The 23,488-nt window shown below is 42.9% G+C and overlaps 2 protein-coding genes across 10 annotated transcripts in view; one reads left to right on the plus strand and one right to left on the minus strand.

The window, feature by feature from the left end:
* The window catches only part of blnk (B cell linker), a 33,726-nt gene extending 22,912 nt beyond the window's left edge, over window positions 1–10,814 (plus strand). For all 9 annotated transcript variants that reach the window (XM_061838120.1, XM_061838115.1, XM_061838114.1 and 6 more), the window contains 4 exons: window positions 9,194–9,243; window positions 9,318–9,401; window positions 9,480–9,635; window positions 10,598–10,814. In XM_061838120.1, the coding sequence (XP_061694104.1) occupies window positions 9,194–9,243; window positions 9,318–9,401; window positions 9,480–9,635; window positions 10,598–10,795 (488 nt within the window). In that variant the 3' untranslated portion in view covers window positions 10,796–10,814. The remainder of the gene's footprint in view (window positions 1–9,193; window positions 9,244–9,317; window positions 9,402–9,479; window positions 9,636–10,597) is intronic.
* LOC133510268 (zinc finger protein 518A) lies at window positions 10,813–21,968 on the minus strand. The gene is made up of 3 exons (XM_061838111.1): window positions 21,787–21,968; window positions 12,861–14,975; window positions 10,813–12,727 (listed from the first exon to the last, which is right to left on the minus strand). The coding sequence occupies exons 2-3, from the start codon at window positions 14,959–14,961 to the stop codon at window positions 12,069–12,071; spliced, it is 2,760 nt and encodes a 919-aa protein (XP_061694095.1). The 5' UTR covers window positions 14,962–14,975; window positions 21,787–21,968; the 3' UTR covers window positions 10,813–12,068.
* Between the last annotated feature and the right edge of the window lie 1,520 nt (window positions 21,969–23,488).

Below are 23,488 nucleotides of genomic sequence, written 5' to 3' on the forward strand. Positions count from 1 at the left end.
TTTGATTTTTTTTAATTTAAGGCCTTTTTAGGGGCTTGAACGGTTTACGCGAATTTTAAGGAGTTTTGGGACTTTTAGGAGCCCCTAAATGCACCTTCGAAAATTTAGGGGTTTTAGGGACTTTTAGGGCCGCGTGCGAACCCTGCATGCAATACCACACAAACTCCACAGCCACATCTCCAAATGGACCTTTCCGACCTGTCAATTACTCGTACAATAATAGCCAATCAGATAGCCGCATTGTCTTAACCCCTGGCTTGACACGGCCCTCTTGCTGTATTGTCCCACAAGCAATGCTGGTTGTCATTACCATGTGCTTGGAAAAGTTAATGTTCTCAAGAAAATGGTCCTGACATGCGCTTGGGGAACGTGCAATTCTGCTGAAATATATCCTGCTAGGTTACAAGGGGCCCGGTTGATTCATTTCCCAAAGCCTAAAACACAGTTGACAAAGTGTCTACGATGGAGTAAGGCTTGTGGAAGAGCGCACATATAACTAAATGTGGACAATATCAACAAACAGGCTGTATATTCGAAGGTAAGTGAGGGAGAAGTATCTTCTCAGAGTTTGATTGAATAATTATCAGTGCTTTATACATTGCAGGAGAATAGCTTTCACTTTGTTCGTGTGTCACTAACCTGCTGAAGTGTGTAATGTTTTATGCCGAAGAGTCGGGTTAGTGAGACGTAAATGCGCGATGTCATGCAAGAGAAATATCTATTTCCCTATTTGTATCACTTCAAACTTTTAGGACAGAGCACTGGGTTCGATTACGAGCCAAGTCAAATGAATACACCCACTCACTTCTAAAGACTACAATGATATTACTCGTGATCGTTCCAAGTAAACAGTACTCACCCTGCTTTACATGCGCAGTATAATTCCACTATTTTATCCTGTTGGATTTCAATATGAAGTTTGTGAGGCATCAAACTTTTGTGGATCGATCACCAACATTTCACTGTAACTCTGACATTGCGTCCTGCTCCATCCAAAATCTTAATTCCATGTACATATCCTTGTGTGAAATAGTTGAGACCTCTCTGTAGAACTCTTTTGGACACAAGTCTGACACATTTGGCAAAAAAATATCACACTATTATCTGGAATAAATGATAGAAAATCAACTTCAAACATGTTATGTTCAATCACAATTTTGTAAGCTTGTGGGACATGCTAAGGGGGCGTAGTTTAAGATCGCCATCCAAAAGGTCCATTGCTTCCATACCTCCACCAGTATGTCATCAGGACCAACTGCCTTTCCATTTTTCATCTTTTGTAGTGCCTTTCAAACTTCCCTTTTGCTCATCATTGCCACTTCCAGGTCCTTCACACTTGCCACTTCTAATCTTACATCTCTCTCATTTTCTTCGTTCATCAAATTCTCAAAGGATTCTTTCCATCAATTCAACACACTACTGCCACCAGACACATTTCCATCTCTATCCTTAATCACCCTTACCTGCTGCACATCCTTCCCATCTCCATCCCTCTGTCTCTGTCTGGCCAACCTTTAGAGATCCTTTTTTCGTTCTTTCATGTCCAAGCTGGTGTACTTGTCATCATAATGCCTCTTGTTTAGCCTCTGCCACCTCTACCTTTGCCCTACGTCGCATTTCAATGTATACCTTTCGCCTCTCCTCACCCTCTCACTGTCCCAATTCTTTGCTAATCTTTTTCCTTGTATGACTTCTTGTATTTTGGGGTTCCACCACCAGGTCTCCTTCTCCCCTTTCCTACCAGACAATGCACCAAGTACTCTCCTGCTTGTCTCTCTGACGCTGTCACATTGGCTATAGTAGTCCAGTCTTCCGGGAGCTGCTCCTGTCCATCGAGACCCTGTCTCACCTCTTTCTGGAAGGCTGCACAGCATTCTTTCTTTCTCAACTTCCACCACCTGGTTCTCTGTTCTACCTTTGTCTTCTTAATTTTCCTACCCACCACCTGAGTCGTCCTACACACCATCATCCTGTGTTGTCAGGCTACACTCTCCCCTACCACTACTTTACAGTCAGTAACCTTCAGATTACATTGTCTGCACAGAATATAATCCATACCTTTGGTCTTGTTTTGTAATCAATCCGTTAACCTATTCAAAGGCTGGCAAATAATTTGGTGACATGGTGCATACTACACTAAACATGGACTAGAGGAAAAAAAGGAGCGTGTTGGCTTCGGAAATTAGAAAATATATTTAGACCAGTGATTCCCAAACAGTGTGCCAGGGCACATTAGTGTGCCGTGAGCGCTCTTGAGGTGTGCCGTGGGAAGTTATCCAATTTTATCTAATTGCTAAAAAAAAAAAACATTTATTCCAAGAAACAATGTATCTTTATTCATCTATTTATGCCAGTGAGGCACAATGACAGACAGAACAAAAAATCCTCTTCTATTAAATGGCAGGAAGTACATACAGTAATTAATCGATCCATTTTTGGTGAAATTTACTTTTGTTGGGTGTGCCGTGGGATTTTTCAATTGTAAAATATGTGCCTTGGCTCTGTAAATGTTGGAAATAACTGATCTAGACAAGGACGTTAAAGATAAATGCTATAAGACCATCTTGAAGCAGTTTGATGATCCTGTGACTACAGTTGCAAATGTTATACAGACTATTAAGAATGGCAGGACTGTAGCCAACCTCTCTGGATGTGGCTGCCGGAGGAAAATTGATAACAATAAAAAAACATAAGCATGAGACAAATGCGAACAAAAGCGCAGAGAAAAATCTCCAAAGAGATGAAAGGTTATCTGCAAGGCCAAGGTACATCTGTGTCAGATCACAACATCCATCATTGTTTGAGCCAAAGTTGACTTGGTGGGAGACCATCAAGGAGGACAACATACAGTAGTTGAAAATAAATCATATAATAGCAAGTGTGGAATTTGCCAAACTGCCTGCTGACAAGCTTGTGGGGGAATGTTCGATGGACAGATGAGGCAAACTGGAATTTTTTGGCAAGGCACAGAATCCTCTTTGCTGCCAAGTATGTCGAAAACACAAGGAATTGGTATCTGGTAGTTGGAGCCACGATGACAATGCATCCCTTCGGGGGCAGAAGCCAGTGCAATCTGTATGACGGTCCGAAGCCGGATAAATGCAGAGGGCTGCATCAGGAGGGGCATACGGCGTAAAACTGTGCCAAACAACTAATAGCCTTCATCCAAAGAATACCATACTGGATAGGTCATGGCCCGGGTTAGCAACAACCGCCCCCGGCACCGTTAACCTGGAGGGGTGGAAATTCAGCTACTGTGGGTCGAAGACAAAGAAGAGGAGGAAAGCAGATTCGTCAGCAGAAGAAGAAGAGGAATACACAGAGCCTACTACTGAGTGTAGGGACTTTGAATGTTGGGACTATGACGAGAAAAGCTCAGGAGTTGGTTGACATGAAGAATGGGAGAAATGTTGATATATTGTGCATAAAAGACAACAGGTGGAAAGGTAGTAAGGCTTCTAGGAGCAGTGTTTACATTATTTGACCATGGAGTAGGTGGAAAGAGAAATGGAGTAGGGGTTATCTTAAAGGAAGAGCTGGCTAAGAATGTCTTGGACGTGAAAAGAATATCAGATCGCGTGATGTGGCTGAAACTCAAAATTGAGGGTGTTATGTAAAATGTAATAAAAAGCTATGCCCCACAGATAGGATGTGACCCAGAGATGAAATTCTAGAAACAACTAGATGAAGTAGTTCTGAGCATCCCAGGCAGAAAGAGAGTTGTGATTGGTGCAGATTGTAATGGACATGTTGGTGAAGAAAATGGGGGCAATGAAGAAGTGATGGGTAAGTATGGCATCCAGGAAAGGAACTTTGAGGGACTGATGTTGGTGAACTTTGGAAAAAGGATGGAAATTGCATTAGTAAACACTTTTTTCCAGAAGATGCAGGACCATAAAGTGACCAACATGAGCGCACAGGTGGATTATATTTTGTGCAGATGACGTAATTTGAAGGAGGTTGCTGACTGTAAGGTAGTGGTAGGGGTGAGTGTAGCTTGACAGCATAGGATGGTGATTTGCAGGATGACTCTTGTGGTGGGTAGGAAAATTAAGAAGGCAAAGGAGAACAATCTGGTGGAAGCTGAGAAAGGAAGAATGTTGTGTGGCCTTTCAGAAAGAGGTGAGGCAGGCTCTCAATTACAGGAGGAGCTCCCAGAAGACTGCACTACTACAGCCAAGGTGATCAGAGAGACAGGCAGGAGAGGACTTGGTGTGTCTTCTGGAAGGAAAGGGGAGAAGGAGACATGGTGGAGGAAGCCCAAAATGCAGGAAGTCATACAAAGAAAGAGATTAGCAAAGGAAAAGTGGGACACTGAGAGGACTGAGGAGAGGCGAAAGGAATACATTGAGTTACGACGTAGGACAAAGAAAGAGGTGGCAAAGTATAAACAAGAGGCATATGACAATATGTACACCAGTTTGGACATGAAAGAAGGAGAAAAGGATCGCTACAGGTTGGCCAGACAGAGGGATAGAGATGGGAAGGTTGTGCAGCAGGTAAGGATGATGAAGGATAGAGATGGAAATGTGTTGACTGCCAGTAGTGTGCTAAATAGATGAAAAGAATATTTGAGAAGTTGATGAATGAATAAAATGAGAGAGAAGGAACAATAGAAGAGGCAAGTGTGAAGGACCAAGAAGTGGCAATGATTAGTAAGGGAGAAGTTACAGACGCACAACAAAGAATGAAAAATGGAAAGGCAGTTGGTCGTGATGATATACCTGTAGAGGTATGGAAGCAATTTGGAGAGATGCCTGTGGAGTTTTTTTACCAATTTATCCAACAGAAAACTAGGGGGCAGGAAGATGCCTGAAGAATGGAGGAAAAGTGTTCTAGTTCCCTTTTTTAAGAACAAAGGTGAATTTCAGAGCTGTAGGAATTATAGAGGAATAAAGTTGATGACCCACACAATGAAGTTATGGGAAAGAGTAGTGGAGGCTAGACTCAGGACAGAAGTTAATATCTGTGAGCAACAGTATGGTTTCATGCCGTGAAAGAATACCACAGATGCATTATTTGCCTTGAGGATGCTAGTGGAAAAGTACAGAGAAGGTCAGAAAGAGCTACATTGTGTCTTTGTGTATCCAGAGAAAGCCTGTGACAGAGTACTAAGAGAGGAACTGTGGTACTGCATGCTTAAGTCTAGTATGGCGGAGAAATATGTTTGAATAGTACTGGACATGTATGAGGACAGCTGAACAGTGGTGAGGTGTGCTGTAGGTGTGACAGAAGAATTTAAGGTGGATGTGGGACTGGATCAGGGATTAGCTCTCAACCCCTTCCCGTTTGCTGTGTTCATGGATAGGCTGACAGATGAGGTTAGATTTGGAATCGCCTTGGACCTTGGATGTTCGCAGATGATATTGTGATCTCCAATGAAAGCAGGGAGGAAGTGGAGGAACAATTCGATAGATGGATGCATGCACTGGAAAGGAGAGGAATGAAGATTAGCTGCAGTAAAATGAAATGTATGTGCGTGAATGAGAGGGGTGCAGGGGAAGAGTGAAGCTCCAGGGAGAAGAGATAGCAACTGTGGACGACTTCAAATACTTGGGATCAACAATCCAGGGAAATGGTGAGTGTGGTAAAGAAGACAAGAAATGGGTCCAAGCAGGTTGTAACGGCCGGCAGAAGGTGTCTGGTGTGTTATGTGACAGAAGAGTCTCAACTAGGATGAAGGGCAAAGTTGTGAGGCCAGCCATGATGTACGAATTAGAGACAGTGGCACTGAAGAGACAACAAGAAGCAGAACTGGAGGTGGCAGAAATGAAGATGTTAAGGTTCTCGCCAGGAGTGAGCAGGTTGGATAGGATTAGAAATGAGCTCATTAGGGTGTTAGCCAGGGTTGGATGTTTTGGAGACAGGGTTTGAGAGAGTAGACTTCGATGGTTTGGACATGTCCAGAGGCAAGAGAGTGGGTATATTGGTAGAAGGCTGCTGAGGATGGAGCTGCCAGGCAAAAGACTTAGAGGAAGACCAAAGAGAAGGTTGATGGACGTTGTGAGGGAAGACATGAGGGTCGTTGGTGTTCGAGAGGAAGATGCAGGAGATAGGCTTAGATGGAATAAGATGACACACTGTAGCGACCCCTAACGGGACAAGCCGAAAGGAAAAGAAGAAGAAGAAGTTGGGCCCACAATGACAATAGCAATCATTGACAGTAAAGTCCTTGAGATGTGAAAATACACTACGGAGAGTTACTTTGCTTCCAGCCATTTCATGGCAAGAGGGAAGAAGCTGTTGTAATGTGTGCTTGTTTTATTTTGCATTGATCTACCTGAGGGAAGGAGCTGGAATAGCTGATGACCAGGATGTGAAGGGTTTAAGAGGATTTTGCATGTTCTCGTCTTAGCCTACCGGGTTGGTAGGGCAGTACCGCTAATTTTTCTGGCAGTCCTGATGTTCTATTGCTGTTCGGAGTTTGTCCTTTTTTTTGGTAGCACCAAAGCAGACTGTGGTGGTGCTTCACAGTACTGATTCGATGACCACTGTGTAGAAGTGCCTCATGTGGCAGGCGGTGCTTCCGCAGAAGCCACAGGGAGTACATACTCTGCTGGCCTTTTTTTGAAGGTAGAGTTGACGTTGGTTTCCCACTTTATCTCTTAATTCCCAGGAACTTGAAGGTGTCAATGGTTGACACAGGACAGGTGGACAGCCTGAGGGGCAGCTGTGGCGGAGGATGCCTCCATAAATCCACAATCATCTCCACAGTCGTGAGCATGTTCACCTCCAGGTTGTGTCAGCTGCACCTGCTCCACTTCCTGTTGAAACACAAACTCATCACCATCTTTGATGAGGCTAATTACTCTGATGTCATCTGCAAACTTCAGGGGTTTGACAGCTGAGTGTGTTGAAGTGCAGTTGTTTGCATAGACAGAGAAGAACAGTGGAGAGAGGGCACATTCTTGGTCTGCTCGAGTGCTCATGGTGCACGTGGATGAGGTGGTATCACCCAGCCTCACCTGCTGTGTCCTCCTGAGAGTTGCAGAAGTCTCAATGAAAGTTACAAAAATGGTTTGATTGCAGCGATCACCTTAAAACACTGTGCAACAAAAATATTAAGGGTGTCATGGCCCTATCGGTCCCTGTCCTGGCCGTATCAGTCCTCGATGCGGCACACACCTGCCGCAATCAGCAGAGAGGCACACTTGTGCCTCATAAATCACGTCCTATTTATAGGGAGCCACACGTACAGTCTGGCCTTTGCCAGATCGTTGCCCCATGCCTCGTTCCCGCACTTTCCTGATCTTGATCCTGCTGTCTCATGTACCAACTCCTGCCTGCCTACTGACCTGCCTCTTACGCCTGATGATTCCATTACTGCTGCTCCCGTGGACTGCCCATTGGGTTCTTGACACCGGTCTGAATAAAGACGCTTCCCAAACTGCCTCTGCGCCTCCTTTGTTGTGCATTGGGTTTCAACCCCGTGTTCTGGTTGTGACAGAACGATCTACCCATAACATGGACGCAGCTGACTCAGCTGCGCTCCCCCATGCCCTGCAAGTCCAAGGAACACGTCTAGCCTAGCAGGATACTGCTCTCCAAGCGACTTACCACCGGCTACAGGAGATAGTTGCTCTGGTGGATTCCTGGTTCACGTCCATGTTCAGTGCTACTGGCGCTAATTCGGAGACAGCTACCGCCGCTACGAATCCAAGTCCATCCAAGCCCGCTCCCCTTCAGGTCGCTGACGCCCAGCGGACCGCGTGTTCGCCACTCTCCCGGGCGGAGTGGTTTTCCACAGATTCAGGTAATATTAAGCCCTTTTCTCACCCAATGTGATCTCCATTTTGAGTTTCAGCCCTCCGCCTTTCATACCAATTTCTCATGGATAGTGTTCGTGATTTCCCACCTGACGGGGAGGGCAGAAGCCTGGGCCACTGTGGAGTGAACCGCCGGAGGAACATGACTATGACATTGGCGACCGTGAGTTGCTCCCCGTTAAGATTCCCATGGCGGAGTGGAGTCACTGGTTGAAGGGGACTCAGGTCCCGTTCGTAGTGCTGACAGACCATAAAAACCTGGAATACTTAAAAGCCACTAAGAGGCTTAACGCCCAGCAAGCTAGGTGGGTGCTCTTTTTCACTCAGTTCAGCTTCATTATGTCCTACCGGCCGGGGACCAAGAATGGGAAGCCCGATGCGCTGTCGTATATAAACGAGGGGGAGAGAACCAAGCCCGTTCACGCCTCGATTCTTCCTGACACCTGCTTCGTCTTGACCTTCACTTGGAAGATCGAGGTCCAAGTGAAAGAAGCCCTTAAAGACTCCCCCAGCCCAGCAGGTTGCCCCACCGACAGGCTATATGTCATGCCCCTCTGAGGGGGAAGGTAATCGACTGGGCCCACACAAATGGGACCGTGTGTCACCCGGGCATGGCCAAGACGTGGTCGATGGTGGAACAGCGCTTTTGGTGGCCGAACATCAAAAAATATGTCAGAGAATATGTCAATTAGTTCCCGGGTTGCGCTGCCAACAAACCCTCCCGGCAACGGCCCGCGGGGGAGCTATGACCGCTACCCGTTCCTCGACGTCCATGGTCCCACATCTCTATAGATTTCGTGACCAGTCTTCTGACTTCACAAGGTCACACCGTCGTTCTTTCGGTAGTGGACGGGTTCTCAAAGTTGGTCCACTTCATCCCAGTGCCAAAATCCCCTCCGCCAAGCAGACCACCAAACTCCTGTTGGACAAAGTATTCCGGTACCACGGCTTGCCTACCGCGATCTCCATCTCATGGAGTCGGCAGCTCAGCTGTGTGGAATACTCACACAACTCCCTTCCCTCGGCATCCACAGGTATGTCCCCCCTTCCATGTGGTGCATGGTTACCCCCTCCCTCTCTTCCAGTCCACATTAAAACAACCATTCGCACTCACATTCCATTCACACCTGTGGGTATTTTAGTTTCCTCTCACAGCTAAAAAAAAAAAAACATACATGTTGGATTAATTGAAGACTCTAAATTGTCCATAATTGTGAATGTGTGTGCGTGTGTTTGTTTGTTTAAATGTGCCGTGGGATTGAGTGGCGACTAGTTCAGGGTGTACTCTGCCTCTCGCCTAAAGATAGCTGGGCAACGCTAGTAAGGATAAGTGGAAGATGAAAGAATAAATAACAGAGGCATACCAACAATTCTGTCCACGTTTGTTGGTATTTTTTCCTGGCACTAAAGTTCTCTCTGTGTACCAGAACGAACCAGCAGTGAGTCTGTTGAAAATGGGGCCACAGATCAAGACAAGGTTATTCTCAATAAGCATAACACTAAACTGAAGTCAAACATCCCATTGACTATTGACTTTATTCTTTGTTTCAGGATGCAGATGTCTATGGGAAGCCATGGTTTGCTGGGGAATGTGACCGCAAGACTGCTGACCAGTTGTTGTTTCACGCAAATAAAGTATGGCTCTTATCAACTTCCTTACTTCTTATAACATAGTCATTGACATTTCCCTGACTGTGCTGGTTTATGGTTCAGGATGGGGCCTTCATGGTGAGGAAAAGTTCAGGACAGGACACAAATCAGCCCTATACGTTGGTAGTTTATAATAAGGGGAGAGTGTACAACATCCCAGTCCGGTATATACACACAAGGCAGCAGTATGCACTGGGAAGAGAGAAGAAAGGAGAAGAGGTGCGTGTAATTTTTTTTTTGTTTCATTCAACATATGGGAGTGTCAATTATTACAGACGATATGGATTTCATGGACCAACATCACTTTAAATGCAGTGCGCTGTCACTGAATATTCTTTCTTAAGATAATTGGTTTATTGAAATCAAGCTTTGAAAGGCTTTTTTTTTTTTAATGGAAATTTGTGAATTGTTGTAGTGCAATGCTGGTACATAACATGTATGGAAGTAAATGTGCCACCAGGTTTTGAATGAAAAATACCACTGAAAATTTTATTTTGTAAATGATCACATTTTCAATAGCTGTATTTAAGTTTAACGTTTCAATGTTAACAAATTCACCATATGAAAAAATTCGACATTTAAAATTCAAATGCAATATTTTCAGTATCCTGAGATTCAACTGGCTACAATTCGCTGTTCGAAATTCACCGTCTAAATTTAGTGTTATGAAGGCAGGGTAACTTCAGGTCAGAACCCAACACCTAGCCAATCCAGTTACGTGACATCACATACTAATTAATTCAATGTATTTATATGTATTTACTTCCATACGCATGCACGTTTGACACCACACCGGGTGAGGGATGAAAAAACAAACAACAAAAACTGAAGCTTTTCAAATCAGACCTGCTATTGGTGGTATTTCAAGGGTTTATCCAAGCACTCATCCAAAATCAGCTGGGATAGGCTTCAACTCAGCCCCAGACCTAATGAGGACAACCATTTTTTTTAAAATGGCTAAAAAGATAAAACTAATTCAAATCTAGAAAAAAAAGTGTGATGCATATGACTAAAACACTAGACAAGATTTTAGACAATTTTTTAATGCCTATATAAGTCATTTCATGATGTAGACTATTAACTCAAAAGTCAAAAGTGAATCTTTTAAAATAGCATTACTGTATAACACTGAAAATCAAGTCAGAGGAATTGCTTCAATTGTTTTTTTTTTTCCATTTTAGTTTTTCCACAGCATCTCTCAAATCATCAAGAACCACCAGAAGAACCCTCTGGTCCTGATAGACAGCAAGAGCAACAGCAAAGATGCTGCCCACCTGCGTTTTCCTATGAAACAACCAACAACTTCTGGACATCAAGGCCACAGTTTAGATGCATTCTCGCCTAGGTGTAATGCCCACATGGTCAATTTGTGGCACTAAATTAGCAAGACTCAGAAGACTTTGAACATATTTTATTGAGATGCTTTGCAGTGTTCACTCAATATTCAAACTTACAAAAATGCTTTAACAGTAGCTGTAGCAGGATTTTTTTTTAAACATACAAGTTGTCATTTCTTCAAATAAAGCAAAAGCAATATTTAATTCTATCTCTTTAATTGTGTCACCAGGAACACACAATTTGCTTTTATTCTCTGATCAACAAATATTGCTCATCCAGACTGGTTGCGTAACAAAAAAAAAAAAAAAAAAAAATTAAGGCACTTTATGGAAAAATATACTTGCAGTACCACAAGCTCAACAATGTAGAAGAAATGTCTTCTCAAACGGAAATTTCATATTTACAGTGACTTAAAGAGAGGGTCCTGGAATGAAACAAATGCGCATGCACACAAACTACAGTTCCTGTGCTGTCAATACTGTACTGAGATCTCATGGCTGTTTTAGGAGATGTTTTACCACAGGAGGACACCTGTTGAGATTGTCGGCTTGAGGTGAGGTAAAAGGAAATAGAAATCCTCCTTTAGTGCAAGTTTAAAAAAAAAAAATTAAAATAATTTTCAAGTCAAACAAAAGTAAGCTGAAAAACAACCAGTCCTTGTGAAATTTCATTCAAATTCCATTTGCTGAAATATAAAACAACTTTTCGTATAAAAATGTAGCTTGTTCAGGAATATCTGCTCCCATTAAATGAATGCAGGAAAATATATCCATCACAGATAATACTACCTTTGAATGTTATTCAGAATTTACAAAATATTTACAAGAAATAATTCCATTGCCCAAAAAATGAAGTCTATACATAAGAATCATAAATAAATGTTGAATAAAACAGCTTATTGCTTTTTCTTCATCTTATTTAGAAATACAATTTTTTCTTTTATATTTGACTAATGTAGGTCTAGGCATCGCATTCCAAAAAACAACAGCCTACCCCAACATAGAAATCAAGACTGTGTGGCAATACATTTACAGTGTTTTCTAAAATGTGACAGTGTATTTAAATAAAGCGATTGCGTAGACAAACACAAAAGGTATGAATAACTAAGGGAATCACATTATTGTGACTTTACGAACTTAATGAAATTTCAAAACAGTTACTCAAAATGGCCAAGACAAAAGATTATGGTTGGTAATGGTACCCTGAGATTATCTAGGACCTGCGACAACGGTTAATTAAGACTGAAAAGATGATTGTCACCATTTCCATGATTGTTTAGCTGTGTTGTATTTTGTTTTCCAGTGTAAGCGACAATTAAAAGTTCTCAGAGTTTGGCCCTTTCCAGTCCATTAGATGCCTCTGGCGGTGGACCATCCACACCTCCTGCTTTTCAAAGACCCTACCACAAAACCAGCAACTGAATTTCTTTGCAACCCCCCTACTGGGTGAAACTGCACCGACCACCTCGTACTTTTTCCTGCTTAGTCTCCTCAGCCTAAGCTTTAAAACAAACCTTTCCTGGACCAAGTTCTCCCCGTGCCACATTGGTTGAGTCTGAGCCTCCATAAAATGGTTTATCCCGTGGATCCTGTCGGTCGCGATTGAAAGCGCGTTCAAAGTCCTTTGTGACAGAACGACCCTCTGCACAGCTCCTCTGTAACGACCGACCACATTCATGATCCTGGCTACCTCTGGGATGTCTGCATCCGGGTGATTGAGTACCACAACAGGTTGGTCCCTCACTGGATGCCTTATCAATTGAGTGGGGTACATTGCTATCAATTTCAGCGTTCTTTGCAGAGTTTTTGGAGCAGGCTGCCAGCAGCCGACAAAGGCTGGCCACGATTCCTCTTGGATAGCATTCTCCACTGGTGGGTCAGCATTGGTTTGAAGCTGTGGGGTGAAGTGTAAAGGCACTTCTACACAATGAGCACTCTGTTCTGTTCTCTGTTCTCCTCCTGAGTTCATCACACCTATGAGATTAAATTTGACAGGTTTTTTTAGAAATACGTACATGTGAAACATAAATATAAAGGCAAAGATATACAAGTGGGTTAAACTCTTGGCCATTTTTATTTCTAGTGGAACTACAATTTGCAGGCTTACCTTTTTGCATAATAGCTGGTTGGTAAAGAAGGGAAGACTCGCTGTGGCTGCTTTGACTGGCTCTATCAATGGCTGACGGACTACAGTCTGGGATAACACTCGAGGAGGAATTGGGACACACCTCAGCTGCAGTCTTTATGTTTGACAGGATGCTCTTGTCAGGAACAGTATCCAAGAATTGTAGTGATTCGTTAGCATCATTTTTTCCTTCAAATGGCAATAGCAAATTTTTTAACACAACATGCTGATTTAGGAGAACATTTTCAGAGCTTGCTGGATTTGCAGTGATAACTCGAGGCTGTTCAGTGCCTGATCGTGCACGTGCTGCTGCACTGGCTTTTTGGGGGTCTTGTTGATCAGTCACCGGTATCGAGACCTTCACTGTTCTGTCAGAATTTGGTCCTCCATACTGGTCCTCCACTGGAAGACCATCTATTGTAAGTAACGGGCTTTGTGACACCCACTGCCTTTCTTTGACAGGATTTTTCTTCAACACAATCTTTAAGGCTAATTCAGAGGTTACTTTCTTCACCTTTTTAGATTTGCACTTTCTTTTACTTCTTCTCAAAGATTTATTCTTTGGTTTGTCTTTGTAAGCAGTTTTCTGCTCTTGGCTCTCATATGTCAAAACTGGCTCACCATAAAGATTGATTCCATCCAAATTGAATTGCACATTTTCAGGGCTTACATTTCCCCCAATATTGAAGTTGGTCTTTAATTCCTGGTTCTCACCATTTTCAATGATCTGGACACAATCAAGTTGTTCATTGTGGGTGGAAGTTAATGAATTATTACATGGTTTTGTTTCAGTCTCAGGGCAATGTAGATTATCATTCAAATTTATTTGACATCCCTTTTGGTCAACATCATAAGCGTCACCAGCAGGATTTTCTGGAGTAAGACTTTCTTTTTCCATCTTCTCTACCATCTTCAGCCTTTTAGCATAGCATATACCATTCTGAGCTACTGTTATCTTGTTCTGGACTGTGAGGAATGTGAGATCCTCTGAATTGGACAAGATACTATTCTCAGACTTTCTATGGACGTTAATGTCTTGAGGAACATTAGACAGAACAGATTTGAGAGCCTTGGTCCATTTCCGGTCCCCTTTTTCACCTGCAACAGATTTCAGTAAAAACTGCTGGGTCTTCTCAAGTGTCGTTTGGGGATCAGACAAATGACAGTACTTTTCCAGGAACTCTCTACCTGGAAGAGAGAGGCAGTCCTGTGTCAACCAGCACATTTCCCTCACTGTACTCCTTGTTAATCTGGGTGTAATTTGGGTGTTGTTTGATTTTGTTGCTATGGGATGGATTTTTTTCTTCCTCTGGTTACCTTTAAGGCAACCATGGTTTGCATTAATGTGTTTTGTAAGCACCCACTTCTGAGATACTTCATAGCTGCAGTGGGGACAACAGAAGGTTTGATTAGCTATCATCGACCCAAATTGGGTATTGTCCTTGGGAAGTCCAATCTCATTTGCTCTTTGGAGGCTGAGATGATGCACACACACATGCTCTAAAAACACAGTCACGTCGCCAGTAGAGAAGCCCTCACACTTTTCACATGAATATTTGCCATTTTGACAGTGACACATTGCGAGATGTGCACTCAGTTCAGACCATGTGCGTTTCAGGTTGTCGTTACAAATAATGCAACTAGAAAAAGTGTCCTTGTGGCTTAGCAGATGAACCCGAAGGTAGGAGAAGTCATGTGCATCAAAGGGACACATATGACATGAAAAAACAGGTGAATTCCCACTGTGGTTTTCCTCAAAATGTTTTACCAAGTCTTTGGGAACATATTTCAAATTGTCCTTGCAATGAATGCACCTAAACCTGAGTGCATCAATACTATGGTTTGTCCAGCTTCGATTCTGCCGTGCCTTTAGGTGGAGCTTCATTGATGAAGGCCACTCTGTCCTTTGCTCGCGTTTTTCGGGTAACTTCTTTGGACCATTTTGAGCTTCACGTTGCATAGTTGGGAGCTGAGCTGCACGCTTCCTTCGCCGGAGTCGTTTGTTCCAAACTTTGTTCTTCTTCCTCGCCCTCTGCTTTTTATTTGCAGTGGCAGAAAAAGTGCAAATATCCACCAGATCCATGGGCTTTTATGTTTCTGAAAAAGAGTACATTACATCAACACACAAGGCTGAACCAGTTAAATTCAGCCAGTTATAAAGAAATGCATGCCATTATTGCATTTAATTATTCCAAATTTGACTATTTTTTTAAGATAGTCTAACAATGTCCAACCTTATTTTGTTCACATTTACTGTATTTTACTTTTAGAAATAATGCCAAGACAATTACTTCATTCCAGAGGATGAAATTCAACCATTATCAACATCCTTCATTAAAAAAAAAAAAAAAAGTTGACCACTGCTAACACAGAAAAGCAAAACAGGAAGAAAAGAAAATTGTTGATTTAATGCATTAGCAAGCAGAGAAAGGATTAGAGACAATGCAGCCCTATGGGGGCACAAACCAGTGCAATCTGTAGGCCGGTCCCAAGCCCGGATAAATGCAGAGGGTTGCGTCAGGAAGGGCATCCGGCGTAAAAACTGTGCCAAACAAATATGAGCGTTCATCTAAAGAATCCCATACCGGATCGGTCGTGGCCCGGGTTAACAACGCCCGCCCCCGGCACTGCTAACCTGCAGGGCGTCGGTGGAAATTCAGCTACTGTGGGTCGAAGACAAAGAAGAGGAGGAAACCGGATCCAGCGTCAGAAGAAAAAGAGGAATGCACAGAGCCTACAACTGAGTGTAGGGACTTTGAATGTTGGGACTATGACAGGAAAAGCACAGGAGTTGGTTGACATGATGATTAGGAGAAAGGTTGATATTCTGTGCATCCAAGAGAGCAGGTGGAAAGGTAGTAAGGCTAGAAGTTTGGGAGCAGGGTTTAAATTATTCTACCACGGAGTAGATGGGAAGAGAAATGAGTAGGGGTTATTTTAAAGGAAGAGCTGGCTAAGAATGTCTTGGAGGTGAAAAGAGTATCAGATCGAGTGATGAGACTAAAATTTGAAATTGAGGGTGTTATGTATAATGTGGTTAGCGGCTATGCACCACAGGTAGGTTGTGACCTAGAGTTGAAAGAGAAATTCTGGAAGGAACTAGATGAAGTAGTTCTGAGCATCCCAGACAGCGAGAGAGTTGTGATTGGTGCAGATTGTAATGGACATATTGGTAAAGGAAACAGGGGCGATGAAGAAGTGATGGGTAAGTACGGCATCCAGGAAAGGAACTTTGAAGGGCAGATGGTGGTGGACTTTGCAAAAAGGATGGAGATGGCTGTAGTGAACACTTATTTCCAGAAGAGGGAGGAACATATAGTGACCTACAAGAGCGGAGGTAGAACCACGCAGGTAGATTATATTTTGTGCAGACGATGTAATCTGAAGGAGGTTACTGACTGTAAAGTAGTGGTAGGGGAGAGTGTAGCTCGACAGCATAGGATGGTAGTATGTAGGATGATTCTGGTGGTGGGTAGGAAGATTAAGAAGACAAAGGTAGAGCAGCGAACCATGTGGTGGAAGCTGAAAAAGGAAGAATGTTGTGCAGCCTTCCGGAAAGAGGTGAGACAGGCTCTCGATGGACAACCGAAGCTCCCGGAAGACTGGACGACGACAGCCAAGGTGATCAGAGAGACAGGCAGGAGAGTACTTGGTGTGTCATCTGGTAGGAAAGGGGAGAAGGAGACTTGGTGGTGGAACCCCAAAATACAGGGAGTCATACAAGGAAAGAGATTAGCGAAGAAGAAGTGGGATACTGAGAGGACTGAGGAGAGGCGAAAGGAGTACATCGAGATGCGACGTAGGGCAAAGGTAGAGGTGGCAAAGGCTAAACAAGAGGCATATGAAGACATGTACACCAGGTTGGACACGAAAGAAGGAGAAAAGGATCTCTACAGGTTGGCCAGACAGAGGGATAGAGATGGGAAGGATGTGCAGCAGGTCAGGGTGATTAAGGATAGAGATGGAAATGTGTTGACTGGTGCCGTGTAGTGTACTAAATAGATGGAAAGAATACTTTGAGAAGTTGATGAATGAAGAAAATGAGAGAGAAGGAAGAGTTGAAGAGGCAAGAGTGAAGGACCAGGAAGTGGAAATGATTACTAAGGGGGAAGTCAGAAAGGCACTACAAAGGATGAAAACTGGAAAGGCAGTTGGTCCTGATGACATACCGGTAGAGGTATGGAAGCAATTTGGAGAGATGGCTGTGGAGTTTTTGACCAACTTATTCAACAGAATACTAGCGGGCGAAAAGATGCCTGAAGAATGGAGGAAAAGTGTTCTTATTCCCATTTTTAAGAACAAAGGCGATGTTCAGAGCTGTGGGAATTATAGAGGAATAAAGTTGATGAGCCACACATTGAAGTTATGGGAAAGAGTTGTGGAGACTAGACTCAGGACAGAAGTATCTGCGAGCAACAATATGGTTTCATGCCTAGAAAGAGTACCACAGATGCATTATTTGCCTTGAGGATGCTCGTGGAAAAGTACAGAGAAGGTCAGAAGGAGCTACATTGCGTCTTTGTGGATCTAGAGAAAGCCTATGACAGAGTACCAAGAGAGGAACTGTGGTACTGCATGCGTAAGTCTGGTGTGGCAGAGAAGTATGTTAAAACAGTACAGGACATGTATGATGGCAGCAGAACAATGGTGAGGTGTGCCTTAGGTTGTGACAGAGGAATTTAAGGTGGAGGTGGGACTGCATCAGGGATCAGCTCTGAGCCCCTTCCTGTTTGCAGTGGTAATGGATAGGCTGACAGATGAGGTTAGACTGGAATCCCCTTGGACCATGATGTTCGCAGATGATATTGTCATATGCAGTGAAAGCAGGGAGCATGCAGAGGAACAATTGGAAAGATGGAGACATGCACTAGAAAGGAGAGGAATGAAGATTAGCCGAAGTAAAACAGAATATATGTGCGTGAATGAGAAAAGTGGAGGGGGAAGAGTGAGGCTACAGGGAGAAGAGATAGCGAGGGTCGACGACTTCAAATACTTGGGGTCAACAATACAGAGCAATGGAGAGTGTGGTCAGGAAGTGAAGAAACGGGTCCAAGCAGGTTGGAACAGCTGGCGAAAGGTGTCTGGTGTGTTATGTGACAGAAGAGTGTCTGCTAGGATGAAGGGCAAAGTTTACAAAACAGTGGTGAGGCCGGCCATGATGTACGGATTAGAGACAGTGGCACTGAAGAAACAACAGGAAGCTGAACTGGAGGTGGCAGAAATGAAGATGTTGAGGTTCTCGCTCGGAGTGACCAGGTTGGATAGGATTAGAAATGAGCTCATTAGAGGGACAGCCAAAGCTGGATGTTTTGGAGACAAGATTCGAGAGAGCAGACTTCGATGGTTTGGACATGTTCAGAGGCGTGAGAGTGAGTATATTGGTAGAAGGATGCTGAGGATGGAGCTCCCAGGCAAAAGAGCGAGAGGAAGACCAAAGAGAAGGTTTATGGATGTGGTGAGGGAAGACATGAGGGCAGTTGGGGTTAGAGAGGAAGATGCAGGAGATAGGCTAAGATGGCAAAAGATGACACGCTGTGGCGACCCCTAACGGGACAAGCCGAAAGGAAAAGAAGAAGAAGAAAGGATTAGAGACAAGACCGGGTGTCAAAGACTATGTCAAATGTAGTAATATATCAAGCTTTTATTTTGAAGATGGCCCTCTGAACATGTTGGAGGAGAGGTTGCATGTCACAGTCAGATACTATTAACAGTCATCGTTTTAGTGGCTCCCTTGACTTTAAACTTTTCGGCTGGCCTGACCACAATGAATAAATACCAGGAGTAGACAGAGAGGGACATCCCAACTGTCAAGTTTTTTGAAGATTGTTACCATCCACTGCTTGATCTGCGGTCAAGCAGAACAATAAAGATGTACCATCCTTGACAATTCACTATATTAACTGGACTTTTGAAATTAAAAGTTGGCGCTTCGAGCATTACATGTTATTGCATTTTATGCATCAACTTTATTTGCTTTTATAAAGTTGCTGTTTGTGACTGCACCTTGTGATAACATATTTATTCAGTTGACCATTGCTAAAGTAGAATTTTTGGGGGGGGTAATTTTTTTTTTATTATATTTATTTTATTTATATTTATTTATTTTTTATTATAATCTATATTTTGTTCTTATTTTCTTTAATATTTTTCGCTACCATGAGGAAAAATCATGATTAGTAATAATCATTGCAATAGTGATTAAAAAAAAAATGTGGCATAATTTTAGCCATAATCATGCAACCATAATCAGTTCTAAAAGATTAGATGGTGACGACCCTATTTGCATCCATCCATCCATCCATTTTCCATACTGCTTTGACCCTGAACTGGTCCTCGGCGAATCACAGGGTGGACATAAAAGAAAACAGACTCACACCTACGGACAATTTAGAGTCTTTAATTAACTTAACGTCCATGTTTTTGGGAAGTGCACGGAAACCAGCGTACTAAAGATAACCCAAAATCTGAAAAATGGAAAGACAGTTGGTCCCGATGATGTACCAGTGGATATATGGAAGCAATTTGGTGAGGTGGCTATGGAGTTTCTGACCAACTTATTCAATGGAATACTAGCAGGAGAGAAGATGCCAGATGAATGGAGGAAAAGTGTGCTAGTCCCCATTTTTTAGAACAAAAGCGATGTTCAGAACTGTGGAAACTACAGAGGAATAAAGATAACGAGCTACACAATGAAGTTATGGGAAAGAGTAGTGGAGGCTAGAATCAGAACAGAAGTAAGTATTTGCGAGCAACAGTATGGTTTCATGCCTAGAAGGAGTACCACAGATGCATTATTTGCTCGTTGAAAAGTACAGAGAAGGTCAGAGGGAGCTACATTAAATTCGAGAAAAGCCTTTGACAGAGTACTAAGAGAGGAACTGTGGTATTGCATGCGCAAGTCTGGTGTGGGGGAGAAATATGTTAGAATAGTACAGGATATGTATGAGGGCATTAGAACAGTGGTGGGATGTGCCGTAGGTGTGTCAAAAATTTAATGTGGAGATGGGACTGCATCAGGGATCTGCGTTGAGCCCCTTCCTGTTTGCAGTAGTTATGGATAGGCTGACTAATGAGGTTAGACTGGATTCCCCTTGGACCATGATGTTCGCAGATGTGATCTGCTGTGAAAGCAGGGAGCAGGCGGAGGAACAATTAGAAAGATTGAGGTGCGCACTGGAAAGGAGAGGAATGAAGATTAGCCAAAGTAAAACAAAATATGTGCGTGAACGAGAGCGGTGGCGGAGGAGAGCGAAGCTCCAGGGAGAAGAGATAGCGAGGGTGGATGACTTCAAATACTTGGGGGCAACAATACAGAGCAATGGTGAGTGTGGTAAGGAAGTGAAGCAACGGGCCCAAGCGGGATGGAACAGTTGGCGGAAGGTGTCTAGTATTCTATGTGAAAGAAGAGTTTCTACTAGGATGAAGGGCAAAGTTTATAAAACTGGTGAGGCCGGCCATGATGTACAGATTAGAGACAGTGGCTCTGAAAAAACAACAGGAAGCAGAACTACAGGTAGCAGAAATGAAGATGTTGAGGTTCTCGCTTGGGGTGAGCAGGTTGGATAGGATTAGAAATGAGCTCATTAGAGGAACAGCCAAAGTTGGATGTTTTGGAGACAAGGTTAGAGAGGGCAGACTTAGATGGTTTGGACATGTTCAGAGGCAAGAGAGTGAGTATATTGGGAGATGGGTGTTGAGGATGGAGCTGCCAGGCAAAAGAGCAAGAGGAAGACCAAAGAAAAGGTTGACGGATGTTGTGAGTGAGGACATGAGGACAGTGGGTGTTCGAGAGGAGGATGCACGAGATAGGCTTAGATGGAAAAAGATGACACGCTGTGGCGACCCCTAACAGGACAAACTGAAAGAAAAAGAAGATATGCCCTGTGATTGAATGGCGACCACTCCTGGGTATATTCTGCCACAAAATAGTTGGAATACTGTCATTCCTTCTGTGTCCCAGTAGAGGATAATGATCTTTTTCAGTAATGCAAAAGTACCATTGAAATTACAAGCTTTACATGCCTCATGCCTTTTTTACTAGTTTTGCGGTGCAAATCGTACCACTGAGGTAAAAATATAAACCTGACACACAAAATGTACACAGATTTGAAAGTCTGCAAGTGATTGGGAAAACGTGTGAATGTTTAGCACAAAATGCACCATCCGGAGGATTCAAATACAGTTTCTTTAACAGAGAATAAGTGCTGATGCAAACACATAAGTGAATGCTTGCACAGCGCAGTAATCACCCAACAGAAGTGTGAATAGGGTCAAGAACCCTCCATTTCTACTGTATGTCCACCTGTTGCTGGCTATGGTTCAACCTGTTCTACGTAGAAATCCCATCATTTCCCTATGGCGGAAAAACACGGAACTACTTTCAACAACGAGGTGTTGGCCCACTGCTATTGGGCTAACTTGCTCTCAATTTGTGTCATTTTATACCATATCCCGAGGATACGGGTAGTAGCATTAAAATGCCTTTCGAAGTTTGCAAACAGACCGTTACATTAACCAACATAGTCATATAGCTGCCTCGTCGGTGAGTGTGGGGCGGCCATTATGCTACAGTATACTTTAACTTAACCATAACAAAGTGACGAAACTGTCAGCGACGATTAAAAAAAAGACAGACCTGTCACTGTTTTCATTTCTCGAGAAAACGCGCTTCTTACATTTTCGACGAAGTTAAAGGGTAACATTTTTCGTGAAGTAGCGCTTTGCTGATTTAAAATAACGCGACGCACCGAACGCTCCCATAAACGAAATAACTTAGCGAGAAAGTTACGATAAATCTGCGCTTTAACGTGGTGTCGCGGTAACAGTAGAATTAAACCTACGAGGTTGTATGCATCCAAATCAAAGAAGTTGTTGTAATTTTGTCGTGTTTTTTTATTTTATTTTTTACCTTGTCTTTCGTCGAGAGCTTGACAGCTCAGCGAATGGCAGCCATGATGGTTTCATCATCCGGGGATTACAATTTGAGCCCTTTAGCTTTTAGCTGGATGGCACCAAGCGGCAGGCCAGGCAGGCAGTCAGTGTCCTTCCTGCCTCAGGCCTCCTGCTGGCTTTCTCGCTCTCCCTGCCGCATGTGGCCTGTACAAATGTGCAAATGTACATGTTCAGTCGGAGTGGGAAGAAGTAAATGAATAAGTAAACCCCATCGGGTTCTACTCGATGTACGCATCTTAATCAATAATTCTGCCTTTTTGTTCTTTAAAAGTTGCATCAGCATTGGTTTTATATGTTGCCCTATATAACCACACAATAAATCATATACAGTATGGTTATGACATTAACCATGCATATGGGTCTCTAACCCTTTTTGTGTCGATGTAAATATTAAAGAAAACATATATTTAGAGTTCTTCGATAAACAGTGGTGGTCATGTCTAATTATAAGTGTTGTCTAATATCCGTATATTTTGCCTTTTTCTTGAGTGGTTTTATGCTGATATTTTACACTTTTCACCCTATCCCTAACACAGGGTTTGGATATTTGAAGTTCTAACTTTCTTCGCAAAAAAAAAAAAACAAACAAAGAAAATGAAATGCTAAAAAGCTGTACATTTTACCATAAATTCTTTAAAATATACTGGAATTAATGAATGATTTCTCATCATAGATACAAATCACTTCAAATTCTGGCTTTTATTTTTGCAAAAATAAGTCTGTCCTTTAAAGTTGTTGTCATTACCACTAGATTGACCATTTATATTTATTACTCAAAATCTGATTCTTTAATTCTTGTCTCTAAAGCAGAAAGAAGAAGTCAGACATTTTGATACCTGGAAGAGTAAGTTGAAGTTACTTTAATGTCAGATGTGTTATACATACATGACATACAACATACCTGAAATAGCATTCCTTTCAAACTGGCAGTATAATAGGCTAATGAGATCAAAAGAAATTAATGAAATACAAATAAACTGGTGTGTTTATAATATGTACATTGTGCCTTATACTCTGGACAATACTGTATAACCAATGTGGAAATCTGACTAATTTAACAAGAACGGCAATTTCTATAAAAAGTATACATAGATGTCTAGTATTGACATTATGAGCAGCAATGTGCATGGTTGAGTATTCACGACATTGTATTAAATTAGAAACGTTTCCCAACAGTGTATCAAAATAATCAGTTGAGTAATGAGCATCTTAACTGCTTGGTGGAAGAAATGTTTTTTTTTGAGCGTGGTGGTTTTGGGCCAAAGACTCTGCAGAGGCAGCGGGATGGGTGAGTGGGGTCACCCGCGATCCTGGTCGCCTCACAGGTGAGGCGAGTGTTATAAATGTCCAGAAGAAAGGAGAGAGGCACACCAATAATCTTCTCAGCTACTCTCGCAGTGTGTTGCAGGATTTTGCGGCAGGAGCTGATACAGGCGCCATACCACACGGTGATGCTAATGCTCAGGAAGCTCTCAATCGTCCTCTGGAAAAAGGAGATCATGATGGGGGACGGGGCTCTCGCTCTTTTCAGTTTCCACAGGAAGTAGAGCCGCTGTTGAGCCTTTTTGGCCAGTGCTGTAGTGTTGGTGGTCCAGGACAGGTTTTCAGAGATGTGTACACCCAGGAATTTGGCGCTGCTCACCTGCTCTACTGCAACA

Source organism: Syngnathoides biaculeatus, chromosome 12, assembly GCF_019802595.1.
Source record: "Syngnathoides biaculeatus isolate LvHL_M chromosome 12, ASM1980259v1, whole genome shotgun sequence".
Classification (NCBI taxonomy): Eukaryota; Metazoa; Chordata; class Actinopteri; order Syngnathiformes; family Syngnathidae; genus Syngnathoides; species Syngnathoides biaculeatus.